The following is a 26,642-nucleotide window of genomic DNA, read 5'->3' as shown; positions in this document are numbered from 1 at the left end:
CAGTTCAGCTGGCGTTTCCAAAATACTGACTCACAGCATTTTGTGGATGTATTTTACCTTTCTTGATAACAAGCCCCCTTGGGATGGGGATTGTGCTCTATTAATATTCAGCACATGCTTTACACATAGTATATTCAGGGAACCAGGATGAATTAACAGATCTGTTTATCATAACATGGCGTGAGCTTTCACCTGAATTCAGTAGTAAAAATATAAGCGCTGGTATTTTGAGTCATCTTCTGATGGTTTAGTGAAATCCATATGGTTTTACAGGTTTGTATGTGTGTGCGCTTGTGTTAGGTCATTAAAATAGGAATATTTATGGAATAACTTAAAATACATTTTTAAAGCTTATGCTCCTTTGATTTTAAAGGTTGTGTTAACTCCTCCACATCCTTGTTTATTGAGTACCCTGCTTGGTGCTGGGAGTTCAGTTGTGAGCCTGTGTCAGATAACTTACAAGAGGCAGCAAGAAAAAGACACTCAACAATCACATTGTGTAATGAGGGCCATGAAGGAGAATGTGTTTTGTTATTTGTGGAAGCAGATGGCATATGATTAATTTGTAAGTAGTTAAAGAGTTTTAGCATATTGGAAAGAAATTAATTCAATAAAGGCATCTCAGCCGGGATTTGACAGGCCGAGGTGAAGAGGATGTTGTGAAGAGGCAGAGAGCTGGTTGAGAGGAGGAGGTGGAAGAGCCGGTTGTTGCTAAATCTCATGCATCCACTGGCAAACTTTCAATCTTATTGATTGGAAAAATTATTGATAAGATAATGGTATGTATGTCAACTGTCAGAAACTTCTTTGGTCTTGTTTTTAAGAGAAAGAAAATGAAACCCCCATATTTGCTGGTGCCTTGAGGTTAGCATATTTAGGCAGAAGAGACCGTTGGAGTTGAAAGGCCTGTAGCGGGAACCAGGATGACTCTTCATGCTGTGACTGCCCTTCATCTAACTAGGAAGTCGGATTTCTGGGAAGGTTCTGGCGCAGTTAGTCTTTAAGAGCTTAGGCAACCATCGGCATTGGAAAGTGTTGTAGGAACACTGTAGGAGTGGTGGTGATGTTTACTGAGATGACTCCAAGGAAACAGGTGGTTGTGCTCAGAGTGTCTGAAACTCTTGCAGTGGTCAGGTAATAGTGAAATAAGCACAGCGTTTGGTGTTACTCATCGTTTTGTTTTTCTTTACTTATCATTTCAGAACTCACGTATTACGGCTCTCAAAGATACAAAATATGATATTCTTTTAATACATTTGTTTTTAAGAAGGAACATCTGAAATTGGCAATATCTGAATTTTGAAGGAAATTTATTGGCCTCAGTTTTGATACCTCTTGGGCAGTATTGCCATCTAATGACTGTTACATCAAATTGTAGATAAAAGTTCCCAAAGAACCCTATAAAATTAAGACATCAGTCCAGAAGATTTTACCTATTTCATTGTCAAAACAGTGTCACACCGTGATATGTAGAAAACTTAAGCCTCTAAAACAAAATAGTCTGTTTTAACAAATAAATGTATGATAGTACATTCATTTATGTGTTTTCTTTTTTACTTGAAGTATTGTTGATTTGCAGTGTCATATGGCATAGTGATTCAATTATAAATATGCATTCTTTTTCATTATAGGGAATTATAAGATACTGAATGTAGTTCCCTGGGCTGTATAGTAGGACCTTGCTGTTTATCTATTTTATGTATAGTAGTGTGTATCTACAAATCGTGAACTCCTAATTTATCCCTCCCCACCTTTCCCCCCCAACTTTCCCCTTTGGGAACCTTAAGTTCGTTCTCTTTGTCTGTGAGTCTATTTCTGTTTTGTAAATAAGTTCATTTGTATCACTTTTTCTGGATTCCACATATAAGTGATATCATATAGTATTTTGCTTACTTTGTCTGGCTTACTTCACTTAGTATGACAGTTTCCAGGTTCATCTGTGTTCCTGCAAATGGCATTATTTTTTTCTTTTTTATTGCTGAGTAGGATTCCATTGTATAAATACACCACAGTTTCCTTATCCAGTCATCTGTCAGTGGACATTTAGGTTGTTTCCATGTCTTGGCTATCGTAAATAGTGCTGCTGTGAACATTGGGGTACATGTATCTTTTCAGATTAGAGTTTTTTCCAGACATATGCTCAGGAGTGGGATTGCTAGATCGTATGGTAACTCTATTTTTATTTTTTTAAGTAATCTCCACACTGTTTTCCATAGTGGCTACACCAAACTGTATTCCCACCTACAGCATAAGGGGGTTCCCTTTTCTCCACACTCTCTTCAGCATTTCTCCTTTGTGAACTTTTTAATCATGGTCATTCTGAATGGTGTGAGGTGATTCATTTGTGTGTTTTCTGTTAGTGGCTTAAGTAGTAACTCTTAGAATGAAGCTGAAAAATACATAATATCAAATATAAACTCTAATTTTTTTTGACCAGTCTCTTAATTTTTGAGGGACGGGATTGAAATAGATGTTGTCTATGGACATTTCCAGATCTGTGATGTTCGGTTAGAGTTGCCAGGAGCACTTACGTGTGAAGAGTCACCCTGAGCCTGAAGTGATGCCTCGTTTTGCCTCCAATGCAGCACTTTGTCCTACGGCAATAGCAGCTTGCACGTGGATGCCGCCTTCCAGCAGACCCTCTGGAGCGTGGCCCCCATCAGCTCAGGAAGCGAAGCAGCCCAAGGTAAAGACACCACAGCAGTGAGGAGGCTGTTCCCTTGATGCAGAGTTGACAGTCATCCCTAATGATGATAGGGATGATGATAACGAGCAAATGCATTAGAGCTCTTTGTGTCAAAGTAGCCTGTAACACAGATGCGTGACATTAAAGACTCTCATGTAAATTGTTACTTAAAAGTGAAGTTTGTGTTAAGATCTGTCCTTCCTTATTTTTACATTTCTGTTTATTTGTGTGTATTTTACACGTGAGCTTTCTAGGGGTTATTTTCTCCAATGTTCTGGCCTCAGGATATTGCTCATTTAGGCTAATGTCGAGATGTCTCATCCTCCGGGGTGCGGGACTTAGACCCGGAGCACAGTAGTGCCTGCGCTTCAGGGTTTCCAGGGAAATAGCTCTGTTCTGATCATTCTCACTTAGATGGTCCAGAATTGAGCCTATCCAGGCTTGTCTGTTCAGTGGAGGGTCTTTTGAGGCTACAGTCATGGATTCTAGACTTGGGAGCCCAGGGCTCAGAGATAGAAGGCAGGTGGCAGCACCTGTGTCTGTGATTTTTCCCAGTTACCTAAGCCTCACTAGGCTTCTGGATCTTTGACTATGAAAATAGAAGGCTGAACCAGGTGATCTGTCCATCTGTCAGCATCTGACCATGACTGTTCCAGTGTGACTGGTTTCGATCTTTCCAGGGTATCTCATCGGCAGTGACGTCCTCAGGTTGCTTCATGGACACATGGATGAGTGCCTCACTGTCCCCTCAGGAGTACATGGCGAAGAGCAGCGGAGGTTGGTACCTGAGCCCAGAGCCTGGAGCCTCGCACCTTCTTGCCTTGACACAGTTCCTTAAGTTCAGGATGTGTCTCGTCAGGCCATTTGCATAATAGAAAGTGGGCCACTAACGTTATCTGTCCACTAAAGTGATCCATTTGCTGGCCTCCTCTGAAGTTTTTACTCATGTTATGTTTTGATTCCCTGTCAATAGAATTGATGAAAATTTTTGTCCAATTAAAACATGGTAAGAAGCATTGAATGAAGTAAACTAAGTGGGAGGAGTGAAACATTCAGCTACTTAAAACCTCATTAAATGTTCATTAGTTTCAATTAGTCTTCTTTCTGGAATGTTCAGTCTCATACTCAGTTTCAAAATCAGAGTTCTCAAATGGCCCAGAGGTTCAGGTCCTTTTTATGTTGTCTTCTATTTACTGACATAGAAGATAAAATTGACCACTGTCCCTAGTAGTTTATGTGATTTTAATTCCTCTCTCATGTTAATCTCATTTGGCATTGGACCAAGACTGCAGGGGTCTGGATCATGGGGGAAAGTGCACAAAGTGACTGAAAAAGAAGATAAGAAGAGATTTTTTCCCCCAGACTTAAAAGACATTCTTATGGAGCAAATGGATGCCCATAGGGGGAGAAAAGATCAAAAGAACTGCAGCCTAAGCCTCACACTTTATACAAACCCTAATTCAGATGGGTCATTTGTGTAAATGTAAAACACAAAACTATAGAACATTTAGAAAAACTCTTGGAGATCACAGTTTTAAAACTTGACATAAAAAACATGTCCATGAAAGGAAAATATTGATAAGCTGGATCTCATCAAAATGAGAAAGTTTTGTTCTGTAAAAGCCCCTGTGAAGAGGATGAAGTGTGAGGCCCAGTGGAGAGGGAGGCAGTGGGTCCTCGGGAAGTAAGCGGTACATGCACAAGCTTTGGTTTCCTTAAAGCAACCTTAAGGGATTGGTACAGAGACCAGTTTAGGTTTAAGTATGTACATTACTTAGCATCACGTCTGGCATATTAACAGCCTGTTGTAATGAGAGCTTTGGAACTTGGGTGTGTGTGATGCACATCCAGAGAAGTTTCTCTTTGTGTGTGTGAGACTGTTCTGTTGATATTTATATTTTTCTGTCTCACCATTTAGCAGATTGTTATATTAAAACATTAAAATTAATGGGTTCTTACATTTCTTCTAAATGTTTTAAATATCTGGAATAGAATTTAGAACTTCAAATAACCATATGCATGTGTTGAAATATAATATATTAAACTACACCTGAACTCATAGCTGAGTGCTTCTGTGGACTGAAATTAGATGGGTAAGGTGAATGTGTTCACTGGAGGGAGGGGAGAGGGAGAGAAAGAGAGTGAGGGAGGGGGGAGGCAGGGAGGGAGAGGAGAGGGGAGGGAGAGAAGGCCAGGGGGAGGGAGAGGGAATGAACGGGATTAGAGGGAATAAAAGAGGAGAGGATGTGTTTAAATCAAATGTGTATTCAGATCACTGTTGTTATTATTTTGCTATTTTTATTTCCAGTTATATTCTCTCCTACCAAAAAGTATAGCTTTTACTGTTTATCCAAAGACTTCCCATTTGTTCCTCTCTTTAATTGGCTTGAATAAATAGAGTCCAAGAATGAAAAGTTAACATTTTGTTTTGTTTTGTTTTGTTTTAACAGAAGTGTTCACTACGAAGTTGGTGCTGTATCTGTTCACGCACGTTCCCTGTGGAGGCTGGAGACACTGAGGGTTGCGTAAGTAGAGCTTGGTGCATCCCATGCTCTGAGGGTGCAAAGTGCTTCTGCTGCTCTTGTGCTTTTGTGTAAAATGGCCACGCTGATGGCCAGCTTAAAGACTTAAACATGTAGACAAGACACTATAAACCTTTTAGAAGAAAACATAGGCAAAACATTACCTGACATACACCTCAGCCATGTTTTCCTAGGGCAGTCTACCCACACATTAGAAATAAAAGCACAAATAAATGCACAAATGGGACCTAACTGAACTTACGAGCTTTTGCACAGCAAAGGAAACAATAAGCAAAGTAAAACGACACCCTATGGAATGGGAGAAAATATCTGTAAATGATTTGACTGACAAAGGCTTAATTTACAGAAAATACAAACAGCTCATAAAATTTAATAACAAAAAAAAACCCAATCCAAAAATGGGCAGAAAACCTAAACAAGCATTTCTCCAATGAAGACTATAAATGGCCAATAGACACATGAAAAAATGTTTAATATCACTAATTATCAGAGAAATGCAAATCAAAAGTACAATGAGGTATCAGCTCACACCAGTCAGAATGGCCATCACTCAAAAGTTCATGAATGATAAATGCTGGAGAGGGTGTGGAGAAAAGGGAACTCTCCTACACTGTTGGGGGTATGTAGTTTGGTGTAGCCATTATGGAAAATAGTATGGAAATTCATCAGAAAACTAAAAATAGACTTACCCTATGATCCAGCAATCCCACTTCTGGATATGTATCCGTAGGAAACTCCAGTGCGAAAAGATACCTGCATCCCAGTATTCATAGCACCACTATATACAACAGTCAAGACATGGAAGCAAACTATAGAAGCAACAGATGACTGGATAAAGAAGATGTGGCGTATTTCTACAATGGAATACTACTCTGCCATAAAAAGGGATAAAATAATGCCATTTGCAGCAACATGGATGGACATAGAGATCGTCATTCTAAGTGAAGTGAGCCATAAAGAGAAAGAAAAATACTGTATGATACTACTGATATGTGCAATGTTAAAAAAAAAGACACTAGGAATTCATCTACAAAACAGAAAGAGACTTGCAGACTTAGTAAATAATTGTATGGTTGTATGGTCACCAGGGAAAGGAGGTGGGAAGGGATAAATTTGGGAGTTTTTATATATGGTGGCTAACATTTACAAATGTTAACCACTATATATAAAGATAGATTAAAAAAATGCTTCTTCTGTATAGCACAGAAACATATGTTCAGTATCTGGTAGTAACCTGTAATGGAAAAGCTGCTACAACCACCAACTGAGGAAGGAAGAAAAGAAAGGAGAGGTAGTTATCCCGGGCTAGAGCCCAGTCCTGGGAAAGTCCTTGACTGCTGCTGATGCTGCCCCCTCAATGCACTGCGCCCTCCTCCCAGGAGCAGGCTGACATGAAGACATGCATCCTGTGAACCTGGGGCAGCAGAGGCCGCCCCCAGGACAGGCCCTAGGACAGATGGGAGCTAGTCCACCTGCTGAGGGAGGGCAGCACCCCTCCCTGTAGCCGCCCTCTGACTGCATGGTGCCTACCTCCCCGTGGCCTCTGTAACATTGCTTTTGGTTTTGTTTTTCCATAGGAAGAGCTAAGCATCTCCCTTCTGGCTGTGGCTTCACACTTAGAACAGCAGTGCCTACCCCAAGATTATGCACAGAGTTAGTATAGTTACTAAAAGGGCTTCATTTTGTGCATCTCATCTTTAATCCATCTGGATTTTCCTCTCAAAATGCAAAAATGCGAATTCATGTAGAAAATAATTCACCAGTCCCTGCTTCAGATATGTAGGCAGACACAAAAAGCCACCTTTTGTATGAATTCTTTGATAGGGAATCTCCAGGATGGGTGGAGAGAGAGAGAAAGAGAATGGGGATTAGGCCTTGTCTTGGGCTGGGGGAGGGAGGACATGGGTTGTGCTTTGGATACAAGCTTTTACGTTGAGGAAGGAAGTAGTCTGAAACCAGACAGTGGTGTTGGTCTCACAGCATTGTAAATGCATTTAATGCTCTTGAATTGCACAATTTAAAATGGAAAAAGGCTGAACTTCATAATTGTAAACTTAAACCATAAAAATAGAAGTATACTGTAATAGAAAATAAGAAATCTGACTCCATATTAGATATGCTCTTTTGGCTTAAACACTGCCTTGTTTTCTAGGCTTAGTCTTGCTAGCTCTGCACCTTTTGTAAAACAGTGTTGCCTTTAGCCTGAAATAGACAGGAGAGCCTATTCTCAAGGCTCTGACCTTGAAGGATATTAACCCTTTTGCACTAACATAAAGACAACCATTTGCAGAATAGAAAATAACATTTATTTTGTTAGAGGTTTTACAGGGCCAGCATGACCTGACCAACGTGGACAGCTGCAGACCAAGTTAATGGCAGACTGACGTCCTGGAGAACCATCTTCCCCAAGTCAGACTTCAGGCTCCTTTTCTAGTAAAAGGGGGAGGGGATGTGGTTGGTTGTTGCAAACTTCTTGGTGTAGGACTTTTCATGTTCTTGGAATCCTTTGCAGCTGTCCACATGGGTCAGGTCACGGTGCCCCTGTAAAACCTCCAACAAAACAAAGGTTATTTTCTATTTTGCAACTTGTTATCTTTATAGGAGTGCAAAAGTGTTAATATCCTTAAAGGTCAGAGCCTTGAGAATAGGCTCTCCTGTGTATTTCAGGCTAAAGGCAACATTGTTTTACACAAGGTGCAGAGCTGGCAAGACTGAGCCTAGAAAACAGGACAGAGTGTTAAAATAAAAGGAACAGATCTAATACGGAGTCAGATTTTTTCTACTACGTAGTGCCTTGGTAAGAGGTAAGAGGATATTTCTGAGTGGGGCTTCCTCTGCCTCAGGCTGGGGTTCACGCAGGAGCCCTGCCAGGTTCACCATAACTGTGGACCTGATCTCCTATTATAATTACCTATCAAAGTCCCTTCAATTGCCTGTAAACTATATGGGGGGAGGGGGAGGCGACGTCTCATTGGCGGGTGAAGGTCAGTCTCTCCGTAGGCAAAGACCAGGGTTGTGGAGGGTTCCAAGGTGGCCTGGCCAGTGCAGTTGCCTGCTTTGCTCTCTAGCCTTGGCTTGGACACTTTCGAAGCTCCCATCCCTCTTCCCTCTGCCCTGGCGTGAATAAACAGGGTCCCTGAACCCACCAGGATTGAGCCCAGGCCATGCACATAGCCCACCTGCCTGCTATCTGTCCCCAGGCTCAGCTGCACCCTCCGCACCACCCTCACCCCTGCAGGTCCACGTGCCCAATGTCTCCGCCCTAGGGGTCTTGATCATCAGGGCCATCAACAAACCATGGCCCACCTGCCAGTGGTGGGCAGCCTAGGACTACCCTGACCCGCTGGCTCAGAGGAGGCACAGAGCACAGAGCAGGGGTCAGGGTGCAGGGGCAGGTATTGGAACCGCCTCCAGCCTCACCCGCCACACCCTGTAGCCTCCAACACTAGCTGTGCAGCAGCACACTAGGCTGGATCCCCGCTGGTGGCAGTCCCCATGGGGACCAGAGCCCAGACCTCCACGCCCCACACGCAAGGTGATGGGTGAAGGGGTCACCTGGGGTAGGGATGCACTGGGAGTGAGGGGGGATCCCACGGTGAGGGGGGACACGCTGAGGGGTGAGGGGCCGCTCAGAGAGGAACTGACCCCGCGGAGGGGTGAGGGGGACCATCTTGGGATGTTGGGGGTCCTGCAGTGAGGCATGAGGGGTGAGCTTGTGGCGTGGGGGCCATAGGTTACTAGCGTGGTGGAGTGTCGGGGCGGGGACCTCGGTGTGAGAGGAAGTCCCATTTCGTGGGTCCGGTGGGAGACTTGGGGGCTTGGCTGTAGGTGGGGGGGGCAGTCACAGGGTTTGGGAGGGAAGGCGAGCAGGGGGAGTGGGGCTAGGGGGTGTGGCCTGGCCCTGAGCTGGTCATGGTTTTGGTTGGGTGCCAGGACCGGTAGGTGATGGGATGGGGGTGTTAAGGATGGAGACCCGGTGGGGCGGGTAAAGGGATGGGCCCCCCGCCCCACTGCCAGGCCCTTGCCCCCAGCCCCCAGCCTGGCACCAGTCCCCACCTCCCGAGCAACAGGAGTTCCAGCCCGAGCGTCCGCGCTGCGGGCGGGAGGAGGAGGGGCGCGCATGTGCGTGGACGCACAGATGCGCCGACCGGACCCGCCCGGAGCGTGTGAAAGCCGGGCGGGAGCCAAGTGCTCCCGGACCAGGTCCTGGAGGAGGAACGTGGCCTGGGGTCTGGGCCGCCGCTTGCTGCCGCCTCCGCTGCCGCCGCCGAGCCGGTGAGGGGGCGCTTGGTGGGGGCGCGCAGGTCGGGAGCCGGCGGGTGAAGCCTGGGCTGCGCTCGCGGGCAGCGGTGCGTAGGTGAGGCCGGGGCCTCGCGACCCGTTTGGACCCTGAGGTGGGTCGGGGGCCGCCGCGTGGTTCGTGGTGCCCACTTCTCCTTCCCGCTCATTAGTACTACGGGCGCCTCTTCGTTGCCGCTTGTACCCAGGGGATAGCGGATGCCGCCACCCCAGGAGGTGGGAGGGCACTGGATGGCAAGGGAGCACGTACGACTGGTCCTCAGACCATGGCCTGTTCCCAGGAGGCGGGTGTGGTGCTGTCAGGGTGCGGGGGCGGTGGCGACGGCGAGAAGGGTCTACACTTGGGAGCCTGTGAATTTGCTCCCGTCTCTCATGAGTCCTGTCCTGGGGGCAGCTTTTGCTGTCCAGATTTGCAGGGCCTCTGTTGCAGGTCATTTCTGCCCCTGGGAGACGAGGAGGTGCTGTCGGGGGGCGGCGGCAGCGACGGCGGGAAATGGGAGCAAATCCCCGCGCTAGCATGTGGCAGCCCCAATCCCGCCACCGCCGCTGCCCCCTGCAGCACAAGCACAGGTCCTGCCTTCCAGGAGCAGGCTGACCTGAAACTTGAGTCCTGCGAACCTGGGGCAGCAGAGGTCAAGGCTAGGACACGCCGGTGGGCAGTTTGAAGCAATCCACAGGCTCGCAGAGGCGGACCCCTAAACCTGCCGCTGCCGCCGCTGCCTCTGACCACACCGCGCCCGCCTCCCAGGGGCAGGCTGACCTCGGGAAGTGCCTTGGGCAGCAGAGGCAGTCCTCAGGCCGTGTCGCGGGGGGAGATAAGGGCAAATTGATCAGCTCGCCGGGGGCAGCGCCCCTCTCGCTGCTACCCCAGGTTCGCTGGACACTTGTTTCCAAGTCAGTGGGTTCCAGGGAGGCAGGCGTGGTGCTGTTAGGGGGAGGCGGCGGGGAGGGGTTGCTGCACTCCGATGGGAGGGGGAGGGACTTGCTCCCATTTCCCCAGGGGCCTGTCCTGGGGCGGCCTTTGCTGCCCGAAATTCACATAGGAAGCCTGTCTTCGTGTCAGCCTGCTCCTGGGAGGAGGGCGCAGTGCGGTCAGTGGACAGCCTCAGTGGCTGGCAAGGACTTTCCCAGGACTGGGCTCTAGTCCAGTATAACTGACTCACCTTTTTTCTCTTGCTTCCTCAGTTGGTGGCTGTAGCGACTTCTCCATTTTAGGTTATCACCAGGTATTGAACGTAGGCTTGTGTGCTATACAGAAGAAACTTTAAAAAAAAATCCGTTTTTATACAGTAGCTAACATCTGTAAATCTCAATCTCCCAAATTTATCCCTTCCCACCCCCTTTCCCTTGTAACCGTAAGATTGTTTACCAAGTCTGAATCTTATTCTCTTTTGCAGAGGAGTTCACAGTGTCTTCTTTTTTGTTTAAGATGGCGCGTATTAGTGATACCATATGGCATTTTTCTCTTTCTGGCTCACTTCTCTTAGAATGACAGTCTCTAGGTTCATCCATACTGCTGCAAATGGCATTGTTTTATCCTTTTTACGGCAGAGTAGTATTCCGTTGTATAAATAATATCAGAACTTACAGTCACCTATTGCTTCATTTCAGTTGCTTCCACGTCTTAGCTAATCTGTATAGTGGTGCTGTATATACTGGGGCGTAGGTTATCTTTCTGCATTGGAGTTCCCTCTGAATACATACCCAGAAGTGGGATTGCTGGATATTTTTAGTTTTTTGAGGGATTTCTATCCTGTTTTCCATAATGGCTACACCAGACTACATTCCCACCAGCAGTGTAAGAGGGTTCCGTTTTCTCCACACCTTCTCCAGCATTTATCATTCATGAACTTTTGAGTGAGGGCCATTCTGACTGGGGTTTTGTAGTTTTGATCTGCATTTCTCTGATAATTAGCGATACTCGAGCATTTTTTTGTGTGCCCGTTGGCCATTTGTGGTCTTCATTGGAGAAATGCTTGTTCAGGTTTTCTGCCCATTTTTGGATTGAGTTGTTTGTTTTTTGTTACTAAGTTTTATGAGCTTTTAATATATTCTGGAAATTAAGCCTTTTGTCAGTCGAATCATTTACAGATATTTTCTTCCATCCTGTAGGCTGTCATTTTGCTTTGCTTATGGTTTCCTTTGCTGTGCAAAAGCTTGTAAGTTCAGTTAGGTCCTGTTTGCTTCTTTATTTTTGCTTTTATTTCTGTTGCTTGGGTAGACTGCCCTAGGAGAACATGGCTGAGAGCTTATGCCAGGTAATGTTTTGCCGTTGGTTTTCTTCTAAGAGATTTATAGTGTCTTGTCTGCATGTTTAAGTCTTTAAGCCACTTTGAATTTATTTCTGTGTATGGTCTGAGGGAGTAGCCTGACTTCATTGATTTACATGCAGCTGTCCAATTTTTGCTACATCTTTTGCTGAAGAGACTGTCTTTACTCACTGCGTGTTCTTCGTCGAAGATTGATTGACCAGAAGTTTGTGGGTTTAATTCTGGGCGCTCTATTCTGTTCCATTGTTCTGTATGTCTGTTTCCCCCCCACCCCCTTTTCCAGTTTTATTAGGTAGAATTGCTACAGTTCAACCACACGTACACATTATATTGCATGTAGATACGTACATACGCTATACTGCACTATTTTTTAGTTTACGTACATGTACTATTTATCATTGTTAGGAAGAGGTTAGATTTTCAAACTTACATAGTTATTAAAGGAATAAAGCCAACTACAAAGTAAGAATCAACAGAATGTGGTGATCTAATCATGGACAGTCCGATGTGCTTACACATATTCAAGAAGTCAAAATGATAATTAAGTCCATTTGTGGCCTTATTATTACTGTTACTATTTTTTAGATTCCTCATATGAGTGATGTCATATGGCTTTTTTTTTTTTTTCCTCTTTCTGGCCCATTTCACTTAGAATGACAGTCTTCAGATCCATCCGTATTGCTGCAAGTGGCATTGTTTTTTTCTTCTTTTGTGTTTGAGTAGTGTTCCGTTGTGTATATGTACATGTTCCTTATCCAGTCATCTGTTGACAGACAGTTGGGTTGTTTCCGTATCTTGGCTATCGTAAATAGTGCTGCTGTGAACATTGGGGTGCATGAGTTTTTCCCAGGACTGGGCTGTATCCCAGGATAACTACATCTTCTTTCTTCTCTTTCTTCCTCAGTTGGTGGCTGTAGCGACTTTTCCATTTTAGGTATTACCAGGTATTGAACATAGGTTTCTGTGCTATACAGAAGAAATTAAAAAAAAAAAATCTCCTTTTACACATAGTGGCAAACATTTTTAAATCTCCCTTCCCACCCCATTTCCCTGGTAACCATTAGATTGTTTACTAAGTCTGCAAGTCTGTTCATGTTTTGTAGATGAGCTCATAGTGGTTTTTTTTTTTTTTTAAGTTGCACATATAAGTGATATCATGATAGTTTTCTTTCTCTTTCTGGCTCACTTCATTTAGAATAATGATCTCTGGGTCCATTCATGTTGCTGCAAATGGCATCATTTTATCCTTTTTTATGGCAGAGTAGTAGTCTATTGTATAAATATACCACGATTTCTTTATGCAGTCATCTGTTGCTTCATTCAGGTTGCTTCCATGTCTTGGCTGTTATATTATAGTGGGGTTATGAATACTGGGGTGCAGGTATCTTTTCGCACTGGAGTTCTGTCCAGATATATACCCAGAAGTGGGATTGTTGGATCACAGGGTAAGTCTATTTTTAGTGTTTTGAGGAATTTCCATACTGTTTTCCATAATGGTTACACCAAACTGCATTCCCAGCAGCAGTATAAGAGGGTTCCCTTTTCTCCACACCCTCTCCAGCATTTATCATTCATGAACTTTTGCATGATGGCTGTTTGGACTGGGGTTTTGTAGTTTTGATTTGCATTTCTATGATAATTAGTGATATTAAGCATTTTTTCATGTGTCTATTGATCATTTGTAGTTCTTCCTTGGAGAATTGCTTGTTTAGGTCTTCTGCCCATTTTTGGATTGGGCTGTTTGTGTTTTGTTATTAAGTTTTATGAGCTGTTTATATATTCTGGAAATTTAGGCTTTGCCAGTTGAATTATTTATAATTATTTTCTCCCATTCTGTAGATTGTCGTTTTGTTTTGCTTATAGTTTCCTTTGGTATGCAAAAGCTTATAAGTTTAGTTAGGTCCTATTTGCTTATTTTTGCTTTTTTTGTTTGTTTTCTATTGCTTGGGTAGACTGCCATAGGAGAATGTTGCTGAGATATACATGAGGTAATGTTTTGCCTATGTTTTTTTCTAAGAGGTTTATAGTATCTTGTCTATATGTTTAAGTCTTTTAGCCATTTTTGAATTTATATTTGTGTATGGTGTGAGGGAGTAGTCTAACTTCATTGATTTGCATGCAGCTGTCCAGTTTTCCCTACACCATTTGTTGAAGAGACTGTCTTTACTCCATTGTATATTCTTGCCTCCTTTGTCAAAGATTAATTGACCAGAAGTTTGTGGGTTTACTTTTGGGCTCTCCATTCGGTTCCATTGATCCGTATGTCTGTTTTTGTATGAATACCATGCTGTTTTGATTGTAGCTCTGTAGTATTGTGTGCAGTCTGGGAGGGTTATTCCTCCAGCTTCATTCTTTTTCTTCCATAATGCTTTGGTAATTCTGAATCTTTTATTATTCCATATAAATTTTAGGATGATTTGTTCTAATTCTGTGAAAAATGTCCTGGGTAATTTGATAGGAATCTGATTAAATCTGTAGATTGCTTTGGGTAGTATGGCCACTTTAGCAATATTAATTCTTCCAATGCAAGAACATGGGATATATTTCCATTTCTTTAAGTCCTTTCTAATTTCCTTAGTCAGTGTTTTGTAGGCCTTTGCAGATGTGTTTCACTTCCTTGGTCAGATTTATTCCTACGTATTTTATGTTTTTGGGTGGTTTTAAAAGGGATTATTACTTTCGTGTAGAGAAATGCCACTCATTTCTGTATGTTGTTGCTGTGTCCTGCTACCTTGCTGAATTCTTTCAGTAGCTCTTACAGTTTTCGTGCGGAGCCTTTAGGGTTTTCTGTGTATAGTACCATGTCATCCGCATAGAATGACAATTTTACCTCTTGTCTTCCAACTTGGATCCCTTTTCTTTCTTTTTGTTGTCTAATTGCTATTCTAGGATTTTTGATACTGTACTGAATAGAGCTGGTGAGAGTGAGCATCCTTGTCTTGTTCCAGATTTTAGTGGAAAGGCTTTCAGCTTTTCACCGTAGAGTATTATGCTGGCTATAGGTGTGTTACAAATAGCTTTTACTATGTTGAGATATGTTCCCTCTGGACCCACTTTGGTAATACCATGGGCTCAGTGCAGTCAGGGGGCTGGGAGGATGGTAGCAGCGGAGGCAGCAGCGACGGGAGGAGGGGGGCTGCCCCTTCCAAGCCAGTCATTTGCTCCCATCTCCCTGTGGCCTGGCCTGGCCTGGCCTGGGAGCGGCCTCTGCTACCCCAGGTTCACTCTAGGCAGGTCCCCAGGTCAGCCAGCTCCCAGGAGGTGGGTGTGGTGTAGTCAGGGAGCAGGGGGCAGCTGGGGGAGGGGGCCTGCCTTGGAGAAGCTGGCCTATTTGCTCCAGTCTCCCTTGCGGCCTGGCTTGGGGGTGGCCTCTGCTGCCACGGGGGGCGGGGGTCACCTGACCAGTACCAGCTGACCCCATCTCACCAACCTCCAGTAAGTAAACTGGGAAATATGTGTCCTGCCACCAGGGACAGCAAAGGGTGCCCACAAGCCAGGTGTTGGGGAGACAGGGAAGACTGGGGCAAATCCAAAGGCTTCCCCAGGGCAACCCTCCTCCCCGTGCCATTAGCTGTGTATTCTTGCTGGATTTTAAAATTTTGTCAATCTAGTGTATGTGTAATATTTCATTATGTTTTAAGTTTATGTATTCTTAATTATTCATGAGATTGGTAGCCTTGTTATGTTTGTTGGCCATTTAAATTTCCTTTCTGTGCTTGTTCAAGTCTTCTGCTCATTTTTCTGGTGGAATGTCTCTTGTCTTAACTGATCTGTAGGAGTTCTTTATGTAGCTGGATGTTAAGTCTTTTTGTCAGTGATACCTGTTGTAAATATTCTCTCTGGCTTTTTTCTATGGTTCTTTTTAATAAAAACTTTTTTTCCTCAAGTAGTCAAAATAATTTTTTCTTTCCATATCAAAGGAAAAGTACTCCTTTATTATTATCTAGAAGTTTTTTTTTTCCATCTTTAAATCTTACATCCATCTGAAAGCAGTTTTTGTATATGGTTTGAGGTGGAGAGTCATCTAATTTTAAAAAAATATGGATGCCTAGCTCCCCCAGCAGCAGTTATTTTGAAAGGTTGCCTTTCCCCATGCTCAGCAGTGTGGCCTTACCATGAGTGTAGCAAGGGTCTATATGCTTGGTCTGTTTTTCTGGGCCCTTTTCTGTTTGATTGATCTTCGTCTCTACATCAGTACCACACTGTCCTAAATATTGTTACTTTATTGATATCTTTAAGAGAGTATTGACTATTCTTGACCTTTGATACTTCCAAATACACTTTAGAATCAACTTGTCAAATTGCACCGCAAAACTTTTTTAACCTTCTGATTCTAATAGGGGTTGCACTGAATCCGTCATTCAATGTCAGTTTAAATTGACATCTTTACATCATGAGTCTTCTATTTAGTGACCATTTGGCATAACCCTTTATTCAGTTGTCTTTCTATAAAGTTTTTAAATTTTCTCTGTAGAGATTTTTCATCTCTAGATTGTTAGGTTTACTGTCACAACTGTATATTTTTTAGCACAGTAGTGCTATTGTTAATAATTAAAAATTTTTTATTTCTAACGTGTGCAATATTTACTATAAAATTTTTATGGAAGGCTTTTATTTCTAGTATGCTAACAGTTTTTCTCAAGAATAAATTTCATTACCTTTTCTCCCTTATATTTTCGTTATAAATTTTTTTAAACATTTTTTATTGATTCATAATCATTTTACAATGTGTCAAATTCCAGTGTTCACAATTTTTCAGTCATTCATGGACATATACACACTCATTGTCTCATTTTTTTCTCTGAATTATCATAACATTTTGTGTATATTTCCCTGTGCTATACAGTGTAATCTTGTTTATTCTACAATTTTGAAATCCCAGTCTATCCCTTCCCACCCTCCACCCCCCTGGCAACCACAAGTCTGTATTCTCTGTCTATGAGTCTATTTCTGTCCTGTATTTACGCTTTGTTTTTGTTTGTTTGTTTTTGTTTTTGTGTTTTAGATTCCACATATGAGCGATCTCATATGGTATTTTTCTTTCTCTTTCTGGCTTACTTCACTTAGAATGACATTCTCCAGGAGCATCCATGTTGCTGCAAATGGCGTTATGTTGTCGTTATAAATTTTATTGATGTTAAAGCACCCTTGAACTCTGGATAACCGTAACTTGATCCTAGTATATTATCCTTTTTATACATTTTGTGTTTTGTTTTTATTTAGGATGTTTGTTTGTATCAGTGTTCACGATAAGATTGATCTGTGATTTTCCTTTTCTTTCTTATCTTCTGTTGGGTTTAGGTATCAGAATTTTGTTAGCCTTATACAGTGAGCTGAGGAAGTTTCCCTCTTTTCTGTTCTTTATGAGATTTAATGTTGGGAATAGTTCTTCCTTAAATGATTGCTAGGACTTAGAGTGAAGCTATTTGGGCCTAGAGTGTTCCATATGGGAAGATTTTTGACTATTCAACTTCTTTAGTGGTTAAAAATCAGCACAGCTTTTCCATTTCTTACATCAGCTTAGTAAATTATACTTTTCCAGGAATTTACCCATTCAGATTCTCAACATTAATTCATAATAGTTTCTTCTTAATGTCTGAAGATCAGTAGTAACATTTTCTTTATTTGTGATACTACCTTCTCTGTTTTGAGATGTATAAAGTGGTATGAAACTAGTTATTTCTATCAGCTAATTATTATTCATCTACAAATACTATCATAAAATTACTAGATATATCATAAGTTTTGCAGTCATAATAACTTATTTTTATTTGGTAATATAATATGTTGATCTGTAGCCAATCTTTGCATTTTAGCAATAGAATATGCAATTGAAAAGGTGTAACAGGGTCACAGAAACCAAGCACGAAAAGAGTTTCAAGAAGAAAAGAAGAGCCAGTGGTACTGAGGAAGGTTCAAAGAGAGGGCAGATTGGAGGTCTTAGATTCAACAGAAATTGGCCTTACCAAGAGTGGTCAACCTCTTAGAGTTATGACCTTAAGTTCCTTTCTTAAGACACTTCTGATTTCAAAATCCACCAGGCATCAGAAGTAAAATTTCAGAATTCTTAGCCAGAGAAATTGCAGCTATATTCCTTTTTTTCATTTCTTTAAAGTTAGGGCTCTAAGATCAAGGATGAAATTCCCTGAGGGGAGTTTGGGGAGGTGTTTTTTCCTTTTCATCCTGTAGGTGTCGTCACCTAAGTCCTGAATGTTTAGTGCTTTCATTTTCTAAGAATTCTGAATTATACCTTTTATATCAAAATCAGGTTTTTCACATGGTACTTTTAAAATTTTGCTAAATATGCCTTTAATTAAAATTGAGGCCCTGTGTTGAGGTCTCCTGAAAGGCAGTGTAGAAGCCCATGAAAATTTTGAAGGAGGTGATCATGCTTCACATCTGTGGAAATTCTATTTAAATTTAATGTTAAAGATCATTTCATCTTTGCCTTTCATTCCAGGAACTTGTGTCCCTGAAGCCTGGTAAAGCTGCAGAGCTGGTTGCTACTCACTTTTCTAAACAGATTGAAACAGTCCTTAAAAAACTTCAGGTAAATTTTGCACTCACCCTAGACATCATAACCACAGAGGCCCCCCCCCCATATCTTCTGCTGTAGTAGCTGCAACGGTATTCTCTTTGGGTTTCATGTAATTTATTCAGACTTCTGTCATCCTCACATTGTGTTAATGATGACTAGAATTTTTCTTGGAAAATCTTAATTGGAATATAGCTGTATTAATGTTGAATACTGAGATGCTCAGTTGGAAGTACTGTATGTATCATGCAGCTAGTATTCCACTCGTCACCACCACGGCATTGCTGGGAGAGTGCTTTGCTCACTACCTTTATGGCCACTGAGTGGTAGAGATAGGGAACAGGACGGTGACAGGGACACGTAGCACAACCCAGGGTCCCCACGTGGCAGTAATAGTAGTAGGAGACACGTACACAGGATGGAAACCACAGCAGTGAGTGGGAGGCAGCTGGCATAAGAGACAGAGATGCGGAGTTCATTCACTGACACGCTTCATTTTCCCACTACTGTGCCCCCCACCCCCCACCTCCCACAGTATGGTAGTCTCTGGGGGGCACAGATAAGTGTACATTGTTTTCTTTAATTTTTTCATAGGAGCTGAGAAGCACTTGTATAAGCACAGTACAGTGTTAAAAGCTCTACACCAGACATAGTAAAAAAGTGCTGCAGGAACAAGAGGAGAGAGGGATCGACTGTGTGAGAGAGTCAGACAGGAGTTCCTAGATACGCACGAACTGGGCTTAAATAATTGGTATCAGTTGTCTAGGCAGAGAATTGGGCAGGAGTTCTAGATAAAGGGTCCTGGGTGTGCAGAGACTTAAAGGCACAAAGCGTCATGCATTTTCAGAGGATGACGTGGGGGCGATAGCAGAAGATGAAGCTATAAATATGTCGGGGGGAGAAGTTAGAAGTATAGAGACTGGAAAATAGGGTTTGGGGGCTTACAGTGAACAATTTAATATGTAAAGCTAAGAAATAATATACTGAATCTTCTGTGTGCTGGAGAATTACTAAGTGTTTTACGCAAGGGAACTATACCATTAGATTCAATTTATAGAAAGTTAGCCCTGTAGTGTGAGTATGACTTAGAGGCGCCACCGCTGAATATTGTTACTGAAGATTGTTTTTCCACTTAAATGAGAAATACCATGCTTTAGAAGGTCTCTGATGTAATTTGCAGTTTTACCTGGCCAAAAAGCAGTCTTGGTAACGTACTTTTTACCTGTAGCTTTAATTATAGATGTGATTACATAATGCTTTTTGTTTTAGAGAAGATGTCGTTGTAAATCAAGAATTGCTGCAAACGTCTCCGTGTGTCGCAGAGCAGTTCACTGAGCTGTTGTGTCCGTTCAGCCCCAACCGGGTTATAGAGATGCTGCCAGGCCTGGAGTGCTGCCGCCTGGAAGAAAGCATTCAGGTGAGACCAATGGTGTAGAGGAGGCAAGAGTCAACTTCCCTTAATCATTCACCATTGTATAAATGAGCAAAGGGAGACTCATATTAAATTATCTGCTTAAGTTTATACCTCGTAAGTGCTAGCACCTGAGATTAAACCCAGACAGTCTGACTCCATGGTGCATGGGCTCCATTGCTGTGATAAAGTTCTTCTTTGTTTATTCCAGTAAAATCAGAAACAGCACGTGTCCATCATTGTTATTAGTCAAGGTTCACAGCCATTATAGCCAACTTGATAAATGTAGAAAAAGGAATACCATAAAAATAATAACAAAACACACTCTAACTTGCAGGCACTGATGTCACATGGTCCTGCTGTGCCGGGACCTACAGGCTGAATGGCAGCCAGGAGCCTTAGCGCAGGTGTTGCCTGGATCCTCTTTTCCTCGTATTCTCCTGTTTCCAAATGAAAATGAATGTGTGCGCACACAGCGCGCGTACCTGTGTGTATACGCATATACACATGAACTCTAGTCTAGGAGAAGAGGTAGCACATTCCCTGTTTAAAATTTGTTTTTAAGCCTCCATCAGGTCTCCTTTCCTCTGCTGTTAGTACTCCTGAAACGGTAACCTGCGTTTTCCACATCCACCTCCTGAACTGCCGACACACTTAAAAAATTTTAATTATGAAATATTTCAAATGTATAGAAATGTACAGAACATCAGGTACATGTATACCCACCAACCCAATTTTATAAATGTGAACACTCTGCTGTACTGGCTTCTATCTTTGTTGTTTTGTTGTTTGTTTTAGAAATAAAGCACCCATTACCTGTTATGTCCCCCTGAGCTTATCACCCACGTGAAGTTGGGCAGTTTCTCCTTCCCATCCATGTTTTTAATTTTCCCTATATGTGCATTTACCTAAGGAACACAAGATACAGTTTTATATATTTTAAAAATTTGTATAATGATATACTGTATGTATCCAAATGCAAATTGTTTTTTATTAATTTTTATCTATCTTTATATGTATAGATCTAGTTCATTCATTTTAACCTTTATACAGTAGTCTATTGACTGACCACAACATTGTACACTGACTATACTTCAATAAAAAAAGTAAATAAATAAAAGCAGTCTACTGACTGACCCGCCACAGTTCATGTATTTCCCTATTCGTGGACGTTCCGATTGTCTGCAGTCCTTGGCCGTTACAAACTGCTCCATGGGACATCTTTGTGCATATCTCCTAGGTACTCAGGTGAGGTTTCTCTAAGTAATGTGCCTTAATATCCCCGGAAGTGGGATTCTTTAGACAGTAGAGTAGCTTAATTCCACTGGTTTTTGCCAAGTTGATTTCTTAGTTGTTTCCATCCTCCTCATCCGTGTTTTTAGTTTGCTGTTTTTTCACATCCTTGCATGTTCCTAATATTTAGACGTCTTATGTCTTTTTTTATTTGATGGAGCATGACACGTAGCCTTGTTGTTTTAGACTTTAATTTCTGCCAGTTCTGATGGTTCTCATTGATCACTCATGACACTTCGTCGCTTTCCATGTGTTCAATGACACTGGGTTTTCTTGTCCCTGAACTATCTGTTCACATCACTGGCCCGTTTTCCTAGTAAGGATTTGCCCTTTGCACTGATTTCTCAAAGTTCTTGTTATTTCTGGGTTTCTGATGCTAAGCGCTCTTTTATGTTGGAGGTGCCTCCTTCCATGCTGTTATGGCATATTTTTTAAATTCGTTTTCAGTGATTTCCATTTTAATTATCAGTATTTTCCTTTAAAGTTAAGTTTTTGTGTGTGTGACTTTTATTTCCATTCCTACTTTAATGGCATAAAGGATATCCTCTTATATGAGTTTTATAGTTTGGTTTTTTACATTTTATCTGGAATTTATTTTTGTAAACAGACCAAGAGAGGGATTTATATATTTTTTCCATGTGGATGACTGATGATCCACGTGTCATTTTGTCCTTTCTTCCCTTATTTTTAATGCCATACACCAAACTCCCAAATACACGTAGATGTTTCTGCGGATTCTGTTCTTTTTTGGTCATTTTTCTTTCCTTATACTAATACCACAGATTTTAATGAAAACAGCTTTAGAATAAGATTTACTAGTTGAAAGAAAATTCTTCCCTCGTCATTCTTTTTCTTTGAAACCCTTTGGCTGTTCTTGGCCTCTTACTATTTCATATCAGTTTAGGAATCACATTGTCACATACCTTTATAAATAATACATTTTCTAGGATTTTGATGAAGAAATGCATTGAATTTATAGATTCATTCCAGGAGAATTGACATTTTATGGTATTGTTTTCACATCCAGCACCATGGTTGCCTTTTAAAAATGCCCTTTGTGCTCTTTGGTGAGGCTTTGTCACTTATATAACATCTTGTCTCTTGTGTATTTTCTTAAATTTGTTCCCAGATACTTAAACTTCTTGTTAACATTCTAAAGAAAATTTTTTGAAATGACATTTTTTACTGATTACTTTTGGTGCATGTTACTAAGTTTAGCATGTTGTTTTATATCTAGCAACGAGGCTGAAGTATTTTTTCATTCAAATAGTGTAGATTTTTATTATGACCGTAATATTTTGTGAGAACCATGGTAGTTTTTTTCCTTTCCAATCTTATGCTTTTTTCAGTCTCCTGTCAGAGGTCTAGGAGCTCTGGGGTTTTACTGAAAAGAGGCAATGACAGTGTGCACTGTCGTTCCTGATTTAAAAGTGAATGTGTCTACCATTTTATATTAAATACGGCTTTTATTGTAGGATTTTAACAGCTTTTTTTTTTTTTTTATTAAATTACAAAAGTTCCATTCCCAGTTTGGATTAGAGTGTTTTATATTGTTTTTATTTTTGTCAGGAACGGGTGCTGTGCTGCATTTTATCAAATGATTTTTTTCTCTATTTATTGAGATGATCACATATTTTCCTTCTTTGATCTGTTAACCTGTTAATGTGTTATTTGTGCTTCTCTTTTTCCTTAGTAAGAAAGTATTATTCTACTATATTAGTCTTTCCAAAGACTAACTGGGGATTTTTAAAAACCTCTGTTGTTTCTCTGTTGATTCTGTGACATTCTCTTCTGTACTTATTTTCTTTGTTTTATCGTAGCTTAATTGCTATTTCTCATTTACTCCCTAGAAACTTAGTTTATGAATTTTTATTGAGATCCCACAAGCGAATGTGTAGTGGTTTCATTGTCATTTTGTTCTAAGTATTTTGTGTGTAGTTACACTTGTCAGTTTCTGGTGTATATTATTATTGTTTATATATTCATGTTACCTTTTGTGTCATGGATATGCATAATTCAGGTTCACAAACAACTTTTAAAATAAAAAGTAGAAAAAAATGAATGACCTTGGTTCAGTTAGAGTCCCAAATGGGCCACTCGAAGACTAGAAAGTCAAATATTTGCATGTTATACTGTAAAGTAACATACTTCTAGGGTTTGAATTCATTTTTTATTATCCAGAGTTTTTTTTTTCATTCTTAATAGAATCTTCTGACTCCATGAAAAAGATCTGTGAAGGTTTGTCATTTCCTTTTTCCTAGATTACTCAGAAGTATCAGCTTCAAGAAGTCACTGCCTAACTATTTGAAAAGAAAGGAGATATTCATGGTGCCTTTTTCAATGCTAGAGGTAAGATTTTACTCTGTGTGCTTTGTCATGTTTCTGTCTAGCCCCCTATCCATTTTATCAGTCCCATCTTTTTTTATTTGATGTATAAAACTGTAAGTTTTCATCATTCCATCTTAATTTCTTATGTCTCAAAGTAAGTTGCAGACAGGGTACGTTTTATCTGTAAGTATTTCTATCACGTGTCATTAACTAGAGTTGCTTTCTTTGTGGCATTTTTTGGAGGTAAAATAACCATATGCAATGCACAAGTTTTAATTGTGGCATTTATTGAGTTTTAACAAATGCATACATCTGTGTAACCCTAGTCCCCAACAAAATAGAGAACATCACCTTCAACCCAGGAAGTCCCTTCACAGTCAGTCCCCACTTCCATCCCCCAGAGATAACCACACTTCCGATTTTTTTTCCATTGTGGATGAGTTTTGCCTGTTTTATTCATTCATATTAGTGGAATCATTCAGTAGCTACTCTAGTAGAATTCTCCTTTCACTCAGCGTAATGGTTTTGAGGCTTATCTCTGTCACTGCACGTGTCAGCTCCTTGTGCCTGTTACTGCTGCGCACTGTTTAACTGTAGGAAGACACCACCGCTTCGCCGTTCTCCTGGTGACTGACACCCGGGTTAGTTCCAGCTTCTGATTATTCCGAGCACAGTTGCTGTGACCACGCTTGTACGGAAATGCTCTCCTTCCCCTGCAGTTACTGCCAAGGAGTGGGGCTGGGATATCGCAGGGTAGGCATCGGTTCAGTTTTGTAAGCAATTAGCAGGCATTTTCCCAAAGTGATTGTGGCATTTCACGTTCCACCAGTGATGTATGAGAGTTGTGGTTGCTTGCTCTCATTTCTCGCCAACAATTTGTCCTATCAGTTCTTTCAAAATTTTTTCTATTCAATTGTAAAATAACAAATTTATTACCATTTCAGTGGCATTAAGTACATTCACATTGTTCTGCAGCCATCACCACCTTCTTATCTCCAGATCTTTTTGAACTTCCCAAACTCATTAGGTAATTACTCCCATTCTTCCCTGCCCCTGGCAACCACCGTTCTACTTTAGACTCTATGCATTTGATTACTCTAGATACTTTGTGTAAGAGGAATCAAACAGTATTTGTATTTGTTTTTTTTTTTTTTTTTGGTGGTGATAGGTAATTAGGTTTGTTTATTTATTTATTTTTAGAGAAGGTCCTGGAGATTGAACCCAGGGCATTGTGTACGCTAGGCGTGTGCTCTACCACTGGGCTATACCCTCCTCAGTATTTATCCTCTTTGTTTCTTGCTTATTGCACTTAAACCATAAGATCTTCAAGATTTATCCACTTTGTGGCACATAACAGAATTTCATTCATTTTTTAAAGCTAAGTAACACTCCATTTTATGTATACACCACATTTAGTTTTTACGTTCATCCATCCATGGACACTTGGGTTGCTCCCACCTTTTGACTCGTGTGAATAACGCTGTTACGAACATGAGTGCAAATACTTTTTGAGTCCTTACTTTCAAGTTTTCGGGATATATACTGAGAAATGATACTGCTGGATTAAATGGTAATTGTATTTTTCAATTGTCTCAGGGACCACCGTACCATTTTGCCATAATGGCTGCATCACTTTACATTCTCACTGGCAGTGCACCAGGGTTTCAGCTTCTCCACATCCTCACCAACACATGTTGTTTCCTGTTTTCTTGACGGTAGCCATCGTCGTGGGTGTGAAGTGTTACGTATCAGTTTTAAACACTGTCACCTAGCTGGGAACAGATTAGGGGTGTCCTATTTTTAATTAAAAAAAATGGTTCCTATTGGCTTCTTGTTTTTTTTCTAGCCGTATGATTGTGAAACAGGCCAGGAACACTATTCCAACAGAGCATTTGTGTAGGCTCTTACCCTCTTTTAGTCTCTGCATTACCCCGACATCTCTTTTTTCCCTTGTAATTTATGTGTAGATGACACCATGAACCTAATTTTGAAGCGTAAGTAAAAGTACCTATGGCATGGATAGGGAGTGGAGAAGCAGGAGGTCCTCCAGGGAGTGAGATGGCCATTTGCAAAGGCACATGGATGTGAAGGAATGCGAGCCTTGTAGGAGAGGAACCGGCAGCCCTTCGGGGGCACAACTGTCCATGTATAGGCAGGTGAGGCTAGAGACAGAAGTTAGATCCAGATTTGGAAAGATTTTGTAAGACATGCTGTAAAGAATTAGGACTGGTAATGATTTCACACAGAATCAACTGAAGGTTTTTAAACAAGGAGCTGATGTGATACTATGTTTCATAAAGACTGCTCTGTGGACCCAAGGAGGATCTATGAGAGGAGGGTGGAGAAGGAGGAGGGAACACCGGAAGCAGAGAGCACTTGGGGGATACTGCAGTAGTACAGGTGTGACTCAGTGAGGACGTGAGCTGGGCATGGCAGTGGTCGTGGAGTGAGAGGAGGTGGATTTGAGAACTTACTGATCATTTGAATGTGGTATGGGGTGAAGGAGAGGGGATTAATGATGACTCTGAACTTCAGGTTGACATGAGCCTGTGAGGAACCTCAGGGAAAGGAGCAGATTTGGGTAGAAGGGGTAGATGAAGATCAGCTTCAGCTTGTATTAAGCCTTTGGAACATCAGTTATGGGGGTGTAAGAATCCAGAATTCAGCAGAGTAGGGGATCCTGCAGCTGCGTGTTGAGGAGAGGCCACACCCGAGGCTGTGCACTATGCTGTCGCGATAGACCTGTCATGTCCTTTTTATTCCCACCCATCCCTCTTTCTCATAACCCAGTATGAATTTTATTCCCTTACTGCAAGTTTGGATTAATCCTAATCTTCATTTCTTTGCCTAAAGAATGTCATGATTGACTGTGGTGGCACAACGGAAGCGAAAGTGGGGCACAATTTGGTATTTTGAATCTGTTCAAGTGCAACTAGTGATGCTTTCTGTATACAGAGCAAGTCTCATCTAAATGACAGAGATCACTCTTAATAACTTTGTTGTTTCTTGGGTTTTATCTTTAAAATATGTTAATTCAGATATTGGTGGATAGAGAGATGAAGTGTTCCTTTCACCTCCTAGAGACTGCAAAGCAAGCTTCCAGAGAGAACACATCAAGATGAACGTAAGTTCTTGAGTATAATTGACAATTTGTTTTTCCGTGGACCCCATGTTTTAAAAAATGTTGAATGATAACTGTATCTGTTAAATAGTAATTACATTGACCTGCATAATTACTGTTTATCCACTTTAATAGTGATCCCAATTTTGTCTTTAA

At 41.5% G+C, this 26,642-nt stretch overlaps 1 protein-coding gene across 9 annotated transcripts in view; it reads left to right on the top strand.

The window, feature by feature from the left end:
* LOC106729438 overlaps positions 1–18,348 on the top strand; it is a 121,926-nt gene extending 103,578 nt beyond the window's left edge. For 3 of the 9 annotated variants that reach the window (XM_032474333.1, XM_032474332.1, XM_032474327.1), the window contains 4 exons: positions 2,586–2,686; positions 3,367–3,463; positions 5,137–5,211; positions 5,960–6,060. In XM_032474333.1, coding sequence (XP_032330224.1) covers positions 2,586–2,686; positions 3,367–3,463; positions 5,137–5,211; positions 5,960–6,002 — 316 coding nt within the window. In that variant the 3' untranslated portion in view covers positions 6,003–6,060. Of the gene's footprint in view, positions 1–2,493; positions 2,687–3,366; positions 3,464–5,136; positions 5,212–5,959; positions 6,061–18,258 lie in introns of those variants that run through there. The other 6 variants (XM_032474328.1, XM_032474330.1, XM_032474331.1 and 3 more) reach the window with 5 other exon arrangements.
* Positions 18,349–26,642: the final 8,294 nt, after the last annotated feature.

Source organism: Camelus ferus, chromosome 36, assembly GCF_009834535.1.
Source record: "Camelus ferus isolate YT-003-E chromosome 36, BCGSAC_Cfer_1.0, whole genome shotgun sequence".
NCBI lineage: Eukaryota > Metazoa > Chordata > Mammalia > Artiodactyla > Camelidae > Camelus > Camelus ferus.
The sequence above is the reverse complement of the archived record's forward strand: the minus strand, read 5'-3'. Positions and strand labels throughout refer to the sequence as shown.